Source organism: Heterodontus francisci, chromosome 20, assembly GCF_036365525.1.
Source record: "Heterodontus francisci isolate sHetFra1 chromosome 20, sHetFra1.hap1, whole genome shotgun sequence".
Lineage (NCBI taxonomy): Eukaryota > Metazoa > Chordata > Chondrichthyes > Heterodontiformes > Heterodontidae > Heterodontus > Heterodontus francisci.
The window spans coordinates 78,090,509-78,104,845 of NC_090390.1; the positions used below are offsets into that span (position 1 = coordinate 78,090,509).

General features: G+C 44.5%; 1 protein-coding gene across 3 annotated transcripts in view; it reads left to right on the forward strand.

Moving 5' to 3' along the window:
* Nucleotides 1-9,146, forward strand: part of wbp1la (WW domain binding protein 1-like a) — an 82,353-nt gene extending 73,207 nt beyond the window's left edge. For all 3 annotated transcript variants that reach the window (XM_068053068.1, XM_068053071.1, XM_068053070.1), the window contains one exon: nt 5,733-9,146. In XM_068053068.1, coding sequence (XP_067909169.1) covers nt 5,733-6,499 — 767 coding nt within the window. In that variant the 3' untranslated portion in view covers nt 6,500-9,146. The remainder of the gene's footprint in view (nt 1-5,732) is intronic.
* Nucleotides 9,147-14,337: the final 5,191 nt, after the last annotated feature.

The window sequence follows — 14,337 nt, forward strand, 5'->3', positions numbered from 1 at the left end:
CTTATGCAGGGCGGCAGCGGTGAAAAACAGCCTGCCCGCCCCAGGCCAATCAAGGCCCTTAAGTGGCCACCATGGGGATTTTACTTGTGGCTAGTCGAGCAGCCCAGGCCCAAGGAAAGCCACCTGACAAAAACAGGCGGCTCTCTGACGGCTTGGGGGTGGGGGCTCTCGTGATTGGGCACCCTGTGCCCGATTGAGGGCCGCCCCCGCTGCCCCAACCACCCCCAACACGCCCCTCCCCGTCCCCCCCAGTTGACCACCCTTGCTTCGTTGCGGCCCGACCAATCACCCCCGGCGAGGCAACAAACACTTACCTTGGTTCCGGAGCTTGTCGACATCTTCACCTTGAAGCTGGGCTGCAGTCCCAGCAGTGACCAACGCTCCCAGTTGCGCTGCTGGGACTAAGAGCTGCCAGCCCGCTGATTGGCCGGCAGTTCTATTAAGCGGGTCCTTCTGCCTCAAGCGGGTGGAAGTCCTTGATCAGAGCAATTAAAGGCTGGGGAGCAGCAAAATATGGGTCGGATCCCCAGGCCAGGTGGAAGCAGGTTCGCCACCGACTTTTCAGTTGGTGGATGGCTCCCGTCCGCTAAGGGTAAAATCCCGGCCTAACAATAGGGAGCATTGTCTAAAAATTAGAGCCAGACCTTTCAGCAGTGAAACTAGGGAAGGGTGGTAGAAGTTTGGAACTCTCTTTTGTAAATGGCAATCGATGCTAGATTGATCATTTTAAATCTGAGATTGATTTTTGCGAAGCAAGGGCATTGGAGGATATTAAGCAAAGGCATATATGTGGAGTTAGATCACAGATAAACCCCGATCTCATTTAATGGCGGAACAGGCACGAGCCATATGGCCAACTCCTGTTCCAAAGGGCTAATTGTAATTTTTCCCGCAACAAATCCCTACTTCCAGTGAAATGAGGGGAACAAGCAAAATCTAGGTTTCAAGTTTTTTTTTTTTTTTTTTGGTTGTCCTTCTTCACTCTGAATTTGATCACAGATTTCACTCTTAACAATATAGAACTGAGTATTTGAAATAAGTTAAATATTGGTCTTTTTAACCCATATTAAAGGGTTTGATCCAGTTTGGTGGGTTAAAAATTGGTCTTTTACAACCTTGGACCTGGGTCTGAATCCAGTCTGGACTGATGAGATCAAAGTCTCTATTGATTGTATGGTGAGATGAGAAATTGAAGAGTTTTTTTTCCAGGTTTGTGGGTGTGGGTCCACAGGGCAAAACTGGCACTGGTTTTGATTTTAGTTGCCAATCTCACTCGAAGGCCACAGGGTGGCTGGTATGGGAAGTGGAAACTGGCACACAGATTCAGCTCCGAGGGCAAGTTTGGAATAGAGTTGAAGAAGCTTTATTCTGCATCTAACCGTGCTGTCTGTACATGACCTGAAGCAGCTTGATGTTGACACTGAAGTGGAAAGTCTTCTATCACTTGTAACCCACTCTCGAGGAACATAAAATTCACATTTTGAGGGGACAGATCAAACAGAATTTGGATTAATTATTTTTATTTCATGCATTATTTTGTTTCATCAGTAGCTGTGGAACCTGGAAATTGGGAAGGTTATTGACCCCAACAATGTGACAGATCCTGACTCATCCTGAGGGCTTTTAGGTAGGAAAGTAACTTGTGAAGAGGACATAAGGAGGCTACAAAGGGATATGGATAGATTAAGTGAGTGGGCAAAGACCTGGCAAAAGGAGTATAATGTGGGAAAGTGTGAAATTGTCCACTTTGGCAGGAAAAATAAAAAAGAAGCATCTTATCTAAATGGTGAGAGATTGCAGAGCTCTGAGATACAGAGGGATCTGGGTGTCCTAGTGCATGAATCACAAAAGGTTAGTATGCAGGTACAGCACGTAATTAGGAAAGCTAATAGAATGTTATCGTTTATCATGAGGGGAATTGAATACAAAAGTAGGTTGTGCTTCAGCTCTTCAGGTCATTGGTGAGACCACATCTGGAGTACTGTGTACAGTACTGGTCTCCTTATTTAAGGAAGTATGTAAATGCATTGGAGGCAGTACAGAGAAGGTTTACTAGATTGATGCCTAGAATGGGTGGGCTGTCTTATGAGGAAAGGTTGGACAGGATAGGCTTGTATCCGCTGGAATTTAGAAGAGTAAGAGGCAACCTGATTTGAAACATATAAGATCCTGAGGGGTCTTGACAGGGTGGATGTCTTAAGGATGTTTTCCCTTGTGGGAGAATCTAGAACCAGGGATCACTGTTTGAAAATAAGGGGTCTCCCATTTAAGACAAAGATGAGAAATTTTTTCTCTGAGGGTTGTGTGTCTTTGGAATTCTCTTCCTCAGAAGGTGGTGGAAGCAGAGCCTTTGAATGTTTTTAAGGCAGAGGTAGATAGATTCTTGATAAGCAAGGGGATGGAAGGTTATCAGGGGTAGGTGGAAATGTGGAGTAATCAGTTCAGCCATGAACTTATTGAATGGCTGAGTGGCCTACTCCTGCACCTAATTCGTATGTTCATATATTCATAATTTGTGCTTCCTGTTAGTCTCCTACCGATCAAGCCAGTACCGGCACATTTTTTCTCTCTCTCTCGTTCTCTGCATGTCTGTTTCTGCGCAAGTCAGTTTCTGCGTGAATCTCACTCTGTATGCCTATCTCTGCGTGTGCCTGTGTATCTCTATCTCAGTGTGAGTTTGTGCCTCTCTCTCTGTAAGCCTACCTCCATATATGTGGGGTTTTTCTACTTCCTTCCTCTGCCTCCCTGTGCCTCCCCCTTTATTTGTATCCTTCATTCCCTTTCCTAACTCGTTTTCAAATCAGGACTAAATTCAGTGGAGAAAAAATTCTTCTTTAGAAATCTTTGCAACTGTTTTCAAAATGTTAACTGGCTGTTGATGGTGAGAATCCCTCTTTACCTGACCTGAAAAACAGCCTCTGGCCAGAATGTGCTTGAATGAAGCATCACTAGTGAAGCCACAAACTAAAGTGAAACCCTTTCACTCTTTAACTTGCTTGCTAATGTTTACTGAAGCATGACTGTAATTTCCATTTGTCTTGAATGACATTGGCATTAGACAACTACGGTAGATTATATACAGTAGAGAATATTTGTGTTACTGGCTACAATGCCAATATGAACAAGATGGAGAGGTGCATCCAGCCTGCACCACCTTGTGCATCACTATGTCTTCTCTCCACCCAACCCGAAACTGTGAGATATCCTGGGAGAGGCAGAAAAAAAACACCCTAGCCACTTTGGGGGGGAAACTGTTTGGGAAATTCCTCTGCAACTCGTCCAGACGATTGAAGCTAGTTCTGGTGATCAATCTGAACGTGAGGTACCTACATTTTCTATGAGGTGAGGACAGCCCCAAACCAGAAACAGGTCCTGTTCTCACCTGAAGGAATTCAACAAGTTGGCATCGACTTCCTGAACCGGCAGCCTGTCCCACAGGTCCATTATTTTCTGGGAAGAGAACCACCTCCTGACATGAGTCTAAACCTGGCCTTATACAGCCAAAAATTGTTTACCCCCTTTACACCCGCGCCACCCCCCCGCGCTCTCTATTTATTTGGAACAAACAAAATCAACCGGAACATAGTCCATTATCTTCATTATTGATTTATTGCTCAGTGGCTGCTCTAACATGTGCTACTTCATGAAGTATTAAACAGGTCTATTGTACCTGTGAACTCCTCATACCACAGTGGCCATTTTAAAAAATATTTGTTCATGGGCTGTGGGTGTCACTGGCTAGGACGGCATTTATTGCCCATCCCTTCTTGCCCTTAAGAAGGTGGTGGCGAGCTGCTTTCTTGAACCACTGCAGTCCATGTGGGGTAGATACACCCACAGTGCTGTTAGGAAGGGAATTCCAGGATTTTGACCCAGCGACAGTGAAGGAACAGCGATATAGTTCCAAATCAGGATGGTGTGTGACTTGGAGGGGAACTTGCAGGTGGTGGTGTTCCCATGCATCTGCTGCTCTTGTCCTTTTCGGTGGTGGAGTTTGCGGGTTTGGAAGGTGCTGTCGAAGGAGCCTTGGTGCGTTGCTGCAATGCATCTTGTAGATGGTACACACTGCTGCCACTGTGCGTGGGTGGTGGAGGGAGTGAATGTTTGTGGATGGGGTGCCGATCAAGTGGGCTGCTTTCCTGGATGGTGTTGAGCTTCTTGAGTGTTGTTGGAGCTGCACCCATCCAGGCAAGTGCAGAGTATTCCATCACACTCCTGACTTGATTTGCTGACTGGAGGGCTGGCATTTGCCTTTCCCATAGGAAGAAAACAAAAAGTAGCACCAATAGGTGTATTGAATAGTTGCATTTTGACTGCCCCCCCCCCCCCCCACCCCACAGCCCCCCAACCACCAGCTTGCTGCAGAGTTGAAGTTGGGAATACCCAGCCTCCCTTTGCCAGAGAGCAGATGGACAGCTGATGGAAGCACATGGTTCATTGGAGGCCACTGATCAGCAGCAAATTGTGATTCAGTAGAGTTCCTTTATTAATTACAATGAACCTCTGGGCACTTGGAGACTGAGCGTAGCCTCAGTAAAGGGAGGGAACGGAGGGGAAAATGCTCTTCCCTGCCCTGTGGTAGCAGGTCATAGAGCTGTTTTGGAGTGTCCTGGCAGAAGTTACATCCATTTGCTCCCTCGAGTAAAGAACACACTTTGGGAAGTACCTGAAGGGGAGCAGCAGAAAAGCAGACTCTTTTTTTTGATGACTTCTGCCTCCAACAGTATGGCAGCCTTTCTGTTCCTCTGACAATCTATTTTAATGTAACTTGCAACCCAGCTGTATTTTACTATCTCCCAATTTATCTCTCTATTCAGTCTATCAAAATATACACACGCATATCTTTCCAATTTAAGCTTGCAACTACTAGTGTTTTTTTTGTACACTATCTCAGTTTTATGTAACTAGAAATTTCAGCATAGGTAGGCATTATTTATTCATTGGGTCTGTGTTTGTGCTAACTGCCCAATTTTAGCTATCTATTCTCACCCCACTTCCCTCCTTTTTACTCCTTTTTTAATATTTTCCATTTTCTCTTAAATCTTGTGATTGACAAGCTAGAAATAAAAACTTAGCCAGTTAAACACTCATGAGCAATAAGGTGGAAAAATTGTTCACTGTCATTATTCTGTTGTACACCTTGATTTTTAAAATTCTTATTCTTATTTTCAAATCTCTGCAAGGCCTGACTCCTCCCTATTTCTGTCGTCATCTCCAGGTCCCCCCAACCGTTCAAGATATCCAGTTCTGGGACTCTTGCACATCCCCAATTTTAATCACTCCATCACTAGAGGCTGTGCCTTCAACTGCTTGAACTCTGGAATTCCCTCCCTGAACCCCTCCCCCCCCCCCCCCCCCCTTCACCTCTCGTCGCTCCTTTAAAACCTAGCTCTTGGTCACCTGTCCTAATATCTCCTTCTGTAACTCGGTGTCAAATTTGTGTGATCGCTCCTGTGAAGCACCTTGGGTAACTTTTCTATGTTAAAGGTGCTATGTAAATGCAAGTTGTTGTAGGGGTTAAGTGCTAATTCATGATCATCATTAAGATGGTGCTTGGGTCTTGTGAAATTTTCACATGATAAAGTGTAACACCCAGAAGAACCATTGTTCCTGTCTGTTCAGCACCCCTTGATAATTCTAGTATTGCGATGAAATATATTTGCATTATAAATATAAATATGTTTTTCTTTTCTCCTCTTCCATTCAACCCTTTCTGGAAAAAAAAAACCCAGGATTTTTGCCAAGTTATTTACTCCCTCCTTATGAAGAAGTGGTGAACAGACCTGTGACTCCGCCACCTCCCTACAGTGCCTTTCATCAGCAGTGCGTCACAGCTTGCAATGGCTCCTCCAATCCCGAGCCAGATAGGTCTCCAACCACCCCAAGTAACTCTGTGCTGACGGTCTGCGAGGTGGTTCCCCGTCAAGGGAGCGCGCTGGACCTGGACTCTCCGCTCACTTACTCGGAGCATAGCTTGAACAAAACGCCGACAGCCAATCAGGCGGAGGATCTGGTTGCCGGCACTGAACTAGAGCCCGTGCGAGCTTGTTGCTTGGACCTGGAAGAGGAACTGAGCTGCCCCGAGAAGGAGCAACTGACTGATTATTATCCAAGCTCTTCCTCCAAGATCGAGAGTTGGCATCACCAGTCCTGCTTGGAAATCAAGGACGTAGATAAGACCCCCGGGAGGCACCGAAGGTTCACCGGAGATTCTGGTATCGAGGTTTGTGTTTGTAACAGAGACGATGATCCGAAAGAATTGGATGGTCTGATTGATGGTTTGGGGAGTGCAGTGGAGTTCTGTGACAGCTGTAACGTGTGTGACTCCTGCCCTCGTACGGACACGAGGGAGGAGAGCCTCACTGAAGCACGCGAGCAACAGGATTGCAAGGAGCAACACGGTCCAGACATCACTGAGGAGCCGGTGTGTCTTTTGCTGGACACCATCAATGAAAATGAGTTGCTGCAAGGTCATCAGCATCATGACTCCCAAACCTAACTGCAGCTCCCTCGTCGGCTGCACTATTTGACATTTGTACTCGAGGACTCCTAGTACTCTATTTTCGTTGAGCTTCAGAACCATTCTGGTGTCGTGTGTACTTGGAAGAAAGAGAAGAAACAGATGATAAATGCCAGATTGCTGGTGTTATGGAACAGAGACTGAGCTGGCAGTATTGAACCAAGAGAAATTGGTCAGGCTAGCTACAAGAATGGCACTCTGTGATGGTTAGTGTTGGCCTGTCGTATTGTGGTATAGAAGCAATTATGACATCAACTGGAATTTTGTAACCAACATTTAAATTTTTAATCAAAACATATTTGCATGGGATCGTGACCCTACATTCATCTTGTGTCATTTGAAAAGACCACTTTTCTTTATCTGTGTCCTTGTAAGAGACAGCTTTATCCATCTGGGTTGAAATCACAAATGATATAAAAACTTAGGAGACTTTAGAACTGACGCACAGTGTACTTTTGAATAGAAGGGATGATGGTTCTCCTCTCTTCTAGGACTGTGAATACCAGCTTTAAACTGCATAAAGGACATCTTTCTGCATTATGTATCACACTCTCTACAGAAGCACAAGTTTCATTATTTCGGTTGCTAAGGCTTTAGTTTTTACGTTCTCATTGCGTGTGGAGGTTCAGGAAGCATGGGAAGACTAGATGATCCGATCACCTACAGAATTTGACACAGCAAAAAACAAAAAAAGCCATAACTGGGTTGGATATGCAATTTTTCTTTGTGCTGAGTCTGTAACTATAACTTTAATGTGGGTAGTGCCTGACTGGCATGGATGCTATTGGTGAGCTGAATTTTAAAAAAAAGTTTCCTCTGTCAAACTAAGTTGGTATTGACTGATGTTCGGGCGCCCCTCAATTTGGTGTGCTTTATATCTGTGAACGACTCTGACCTGCTGTGCTAGTGAGAATAGTCACTCTCCCTCTCACCAGCACTTCACCACCAGTACTCTGCCTCCAATTCATTTACTAGCACGAGAGGAAGATTTCCTCTGCATGCACTCTGTGTCACAAGATCGCAAATGCATTTACCTGAACCATTTGCCTCTTTTACACAGTGTCGAGATTATGACCACTGTGTGTATAAAAAAGAAAGACTGGGATTTACATATACCGCCTTTCATGACCTCAGGACATCCCAAAGCGCTTTACAACCAATGAATTACTTTTAAAGTGCAGTCACTGTTGTAATGTAGGAATCGAGACAACCAAATTTGCCGACAGCAAAATCCCACAAACAGCAATGAAATAATTGACCCTATCATCTGTTTTAGGTGTTGGTCAAGGGGTAAATATCCAGGAAACTGGGGAGAACGCCCCTGCCGCTGTTTGAATGTTAACAAAGGATCTTTAGTGCCCACCTGGGAGGGTAGCCTGGACTTCACTTTAACGTCTCATCCAAGTGACGGACCTCCAGCAGTGCTGTACTACACTGAAGTATAGCTAGAACAATGTTTGGTCAATTACAGATTCAGTATGTGTGCACGTGCACACGTTTAGTTTGTTCTGTCTGTGCACGCAGATATGCCAAACCTGTTATCAGGGCCTGAGCACACCTCTAATTCACCCTTGGCCATCTATCCATATTACTGTACAACATACAAGCCACCTTTCCCTTCCCCTCCCCGCACACCCCAATACTTCCGTAACTTTGTATCTGGTGTTAGGATACAGTGAGCAGTCGATTTATGCTGATATTTCAAGTCATTTATTTGGTGTGCTGCCTCAACAACTCTGGGAATGACTGTCTCCTCTAATAACCGGCGGGGACTGCCGTTTAAGCTAATTGGCAAGTGAACCAAACGGCTTTTTGCAGGATCTTGATGGCTTCAGACCATGGTCACCAAGTGCAGATTTTCAATTGTGTCGGTGACGTTACATGACAGCGAAGATCTGAGGCTGACTGTTGGAGGGAAGGAAGCCATTGGGAAAGGGTCATGTGATACTAAGATGGAAAATGAGGGTCGGTTCAACCATTCTAACTGATTTACAACGGAGCCAAAGGAACTTGTATCACATAGAGTTTAACCAAGCTTGGTTGGTTCATAGTTAGCCTCGTTGGTGAGGGAGCCCTTGAGGTGCAGATTGAGATGGGTACATTAACTGGCAGCAGGGCTGCTGAAATGAACCCTGTTTTTGGTTGGGGTTGGGTTGGGTGGGGAGGGGAGGGGAACTGCACTGTGTAGTGTTCAGTGCCACACTGACTGAATAGTGGATGCTGTGTAGGAGAGTGACTATGGGATTTCCAGTTCCATTCACAAGATTAGGGAAAGTTTTTTTTTTAATGGGGTGGAAAGGGGGGCCATCTCTGTGTGACACATTAACTGGGAAAGTGTGGATTTAAAATTAGATTTGCTATTTCGATTTAAAAACACTTTTGAAATAAAAAGTCTTGAAGTATGCAGGTAGAAACTACTGAATGCAAAAGGAAATTCTTTCAAATTAACTGCAGGGAGCTTCATACAGATGCATACTAGGCTGGTCTGGTCTTAAGTAATCACGGTTTTCACGTGAAGGCACGCTCCTTGGAGTACTCCTACCAACTGCTAGCTTTAACTTGGTTTTAACATCACATTGTAATTTTCCAATGGGTATTTTAATGATTTATTAAAAAATCAATAGTGTTTTCTGATCTCATGGTCATTTTTCTTTTAAGCGTCTTGCCACATTATTCCTAGGACTAGTGATCACTCCAGTCCCCCTCAAGTTGGCCCTTCTGCCTCTGGGACTCTTCAAATTTCAGATTTTCAGCAGTAACTTCAACTGCATGCAATTTTAACATAGAAATTCACACTGTTTGCCATGGGCTGTCATGTAATGTTACCTCACAACAAATCATCCATTAATTACCTTGTTCGCCAGCAAGGCACCACCAGGAAGAATGCGCCATGTGCAGCAGCAGCATCATATCAGCACACAGTATCTCAGCAATAATTGTAGCACAGGTCACCACAGTCACTGGGAAATTAAGAGTGGCGGCAATTGTTCCTGTGAAGTCAGTTCAACGTGGGCGGTCAATGACTTTACTGAGATGAAAATCATTCACCAATTGAAGTTTCAAATAAAAATAAAACTGCATATAATTAAATTTTTTCTCCCTTGTGTTTATCTAACTTTCCCTTGAATGCATCTATGCTATTCACCTTAACTACTCCATGTGGTAGCGAGTTCCACATTTTAACCACTCTCTCGGTAAAAATCCTATGGGATTTATTAATGACTATTTTCTATTTATGGCCCCTGGTTTTGGTCTCCCTCTACGGCAATCCTATCAAACCCCTTCATAATTGTAAAGGCCTCTATCAGGTCGCCCCTCAGCCTTCTCTCTTCCAGCGCTCTCCTTTATAAATTCCAGAAGAATGAGGGGATTGCAGCAGTTTCCTGCTCCGAGGTGCTCGCAGGTTCATCTGTTCACCGGTCAAGGTGGGTTACTGTTGGACCTTTTCAACCACAGTTGTGTAAGATCTTGTATGCTGTACCATAAAACAACTACAACTTGGATTTAAAATAGTGCCTTTAACATAGAAAAGCATCCCTAAAAATGGACGTCAATCCAATGAAGGAGAGTCTGGGGTGGGGAGTTCACCAAAAACAATGAATTGGGCCTTAAAGGAGGAGAGGTTAGAGAGAGTGTTCCTCAGTATGGGGCTTGAAGACATCGCTGCCCCTGGTGGTGGCAAAGAGCAGAGGGAATGCTCATAGAGTCAGAGGAGGGGAGCGTTTGATGGTGATGGGGGTCTGAAGCATTGCAGAAGGTTACAGAGATGGGTAATGGTGGTGGTTGGGGGGTGGGGGGGGGGGGAGGGGGTAGGGAGTGGAGGTCAACAAGGGTTTAAACACAAGATTGGAAATTTTAAATTTGAGGTGTTGGAAGACCATGAGCCAATGTAGGTCAGCAAGCACGGGAAGTGATGGGTGAATGGGACTCGGTGTGGGATGCAAAATGAGATGCAGTTTTTTTTGGATGAACTGGTATTTAACAAGGAGGGGAAACCAGGCAGCAGAGCATTGGAAAGTTAGGCTTGATCTGAAAGGTTTACCCCTTACCCGAGGAGTTGTGCTGTGGAGTAACTTCCAAGACATTGCCTCACCTGTTCCAGGTGCAGGCTGATCTTGGGTTTCCACTACGTTCCTTTTGTTTTCTTAAAATTTCAAGCATTGGTTTTCTTTTCTGTCCTGTGAATTAATCTTTCCCTTCCCTTGGCAACACTGCATTTTTTAAAATTTAAAATTATGGAAGCATAGAAATAGATGTTTTTATCCCCATGAGAGCTTCGTCTGTTCCTGCTTGCGCTCTCATTTGTTTCCCACACCCTTTTTCAAGTTGCTACCTGATCCCTTAAGAACTTATGGTCTCTGCTTTGACTAAGGTTGTGGTAGGGAGTTCCACACTCAATCACCCTCTGTGTAAAGACATCTTTTATAAACCCACTTTTTCTTTTACTAATTATCTTAATTATGTGCCTTGTTGCCATCTTGTCATCCAACAGAGGAAATCTATCACTATTTATCTTATTAGCTCATAATCTGGAAGACCTATCTACTCACCCTTTACTGCTGTAGTGAAAAAACTCTAATTACTTGAGCTTTTCATAATTGTAACCCCTCATCTCTGCTTAACATCCTAATGAATCTATCCTGCACCTTTTCCATTACTATTGTTGTCTGCCTTATAATGAAGTGTCCAAAACTGTACCCAGTACTCCCAACTGTGGCCTCAGAGCTTTGTATAAATTCAACATTGCTTTTTTACTCTACCTCAATACAAAAGTACAAAATCCGATTGCCAATTTGCTTTCTTCTTAATTGAATTATCTTGCATTTAACAAATGCTTGTGATATTTTGTTAGATGTAAAATGATTGTTTTTTTTTAAAGAAAGCCAGTCATTGACCTGGTGCCTGAAATTTACGAACTGTTACAACTGCCCCCTGACATCAGCAGTAGCTGAAGAAATTGGGATCTATCCATTTAGAGCAGTAACCTTTAAGATACAGGATTGGTTCAACACAACCCAAAACTACCCATGAACAAAGCCATGGGACATCAAGTGTAGATTAAAAAGTTCCTGTAGAGTGTGTGTGTGCGTGCACGCCATTCGTTAAAAGTGTGACTGGTGACCTCTTGGCCTGGATTGAAGAAATCCTTTTATTCACTATTCAGCGATGCCAGTACCAGGGCCTGTTCCAACTTCTGCATGGAGCAATGGCGTGAGTGTGAAGTTATAATCTCTTGGCACTCTGACATGCACGGTCCTGCCTCGTGGGTTTGCTGTGTGCTTTCATTTTTGCAATGTTGCCATTCCAGCCCAGCAGCACCTACACGATGCCCAGGCTAAGATTGCAGGCTCCACGTTATCCAAAAGCAGCAGTAGGCAAGGTCAATTTACTTTTTAAAATATTAAAACACATTTAATAAAGGAGACAAGGTATTCACCCCTTGAACTGTATCCACCCCTGTGAATTGTGTATAATTGCTCTTTAATGGACTTCACCCAACTTATCTAATCTAAGGCAATTGAGTAAGGATAAGTGAAAGCTCCAGGAAAATAAAGTTGTTCAAAACTTCTCCCTAATCCAGTGAAAGTCTGGAATATGACCATAACATTGAATCTTCGTCCACCAGTGCCTCAAATTTAAAATTCTCATCTTTGTGTTCAAATCCAGTCATGATTTCGCCCCTCCCTATCTCTGCACCTTCGGGAGAACGCGCTGCTCCTCCAATTCTGCCCTGTTGCACATCCCTTGACTTCTTGCATCCCAATATTGGTGGCTGTGTCTTCAGATGTTTAGGCCTTAACCTAAGGAATTCCCCACCCCTCTACCTTTTTCTTCCTTTAAGATGCTCCTTAAAACCTATCTCCTATCCTGTGGCTTGCTGTCAGGTTCTGTTTGATAACGTTTCTGGGAAACGCCTTGGAATATTTTATTATGCTACATATGCTAAACACATATTGTCCCTGTTACATACGATAATCAAAGAGTCATTTACGGCACAGAAGGAGGCCATTCGGCCCCTCAAGGCTCCTTAGACAGCACCTTCCAAACCCACGACCTCTACCAGCTAGCAGGACAAGGGCAGCTTGGGAACATACATAGGAACACCACCACCTGCAAGTTCCCCTCCAAGCCACACACCATCCTGACTTGGAACTATATCGCTGTTCCTTCACTGTCGCTGGGTCAAAATCCTGGAACTCCCTTCCTAACAACACTGTGGGTGTACCTACCCCAAATGGACTGCAGCGGTTCAAGAAGGCAGCTCACCACCACCTTCTCAAGGGCAATTAGGGATGGGCAATAAATGCTGGCCTGGCCAGCGATGCCCACATCCCATGAACGAATAAAAAGAAAATGAAGTCAATGCTGGCTCTCCATGGGGCTATGCAGTCAGCCCCAGTCCCTGGCTCCATCTCTGTAGCCCTGCAAGTTTGTTTCTTGCAGGTAGCCATCCAACTTCCTTTTGAAGTCAGATTGTCTCCTCTTCCACCATCCTTTTGGTCAGCGAGTTCCAGGTCATTGTCACTCACTGCGTAAAAAAAATCCTACATTTTCCCCCCACATCTTTTTCCCAAAACTTTCAGTCTGTATCCTCTAGTCCTTGTACCATTAGTTAATGGGAATAGTTTTTTCCTTGTCTAACTTATCTAAGCCTGTTTTAATCTTGTACTTTTCTATTAAATCTCCCCTCAATCTCCTATGCTCTTAAGGAGAACAACCTAACCTTGTAACTAAAATTCTCCATCCCGGGAACCATTCTGGTAAATCTTCCCTGCTCCCTCATCCTTCCTGAAATGTGGTGACCAGAACTGGATGCAATACTCCAGTTGGGGCCTAACCCGGAGCTTTATACAGGTTCAGCACAACTTCCCTGCTTTTGTACTCGATACCTCTATTTATAAATGTTTTGTTGGCGGCAGTTTTTTTCTTGTTACCTTACTGCCATCTAGTGGTGATAACCAATATTTCATACAGCACAGAAAGAGGCCATTCAGATTATTGTGCCTGTGTCAGCTCATTGAAAGAATGATCCAATTAGTCCTACTTTCCTGTACTTCCCACATAAACCTGCAATGTTTTTCCTCTTCAAGTAGTTACCCAATCCCCTTTTGAAAGTTACTATTGAATCTGCTTCCACCTCCCTTTAAAGAAGTGCGTTCCAGATCGTCATAAAAAAATTTATGAAGGATAGAATGTGAGAGGCTGGCCAGGAGTGCATTGGAACAGTCAAGTCTAGAGGGAACAACAGCATTGATGAGGCGTGAACAAGAGGAGGCAGTGCCTTTAATAAACACCTAATAATTGATGCAAAACAAAAGAGTTATATTTGAATAACTGGGGGATATATATATATTATATACATATATAGTGTGGGAAAATGTCGCACTGACACGGAACACAAAAGTCCGAGTGTATCAGGCCTGTGTCCTCAGTACCTTGCTCTACGGCAGCGAGGCCTGGACAACGTATGCCAGCCAAGAGCGACGTCTCAATTCATTCCATCTTCGCTGCCTTCGGAGAATACTTGGCATCAGGTGGCAGGACTATATCTCCAACACAGAAGTCCTTGAAGCGGCCAACATCCCCAGCTTATACACACTACTGAGTCAGCGGCGCTTGAGATGGCTTGGCCATGTGAGCCGCATGGAAGATGGCAGGATCCCCAAAGACACATTGTACAGCGAGCTCGCCACTGGTATCAGACCCACCGGCCGTCCATGTCTCCGTTATAAAGACGTCTGCAAACGCGACATGAAATCGTGTGGCATTGATCACAAGTCGTGGGAGTCAGTTGCCAGCATTCGCCAGAGCTGGCG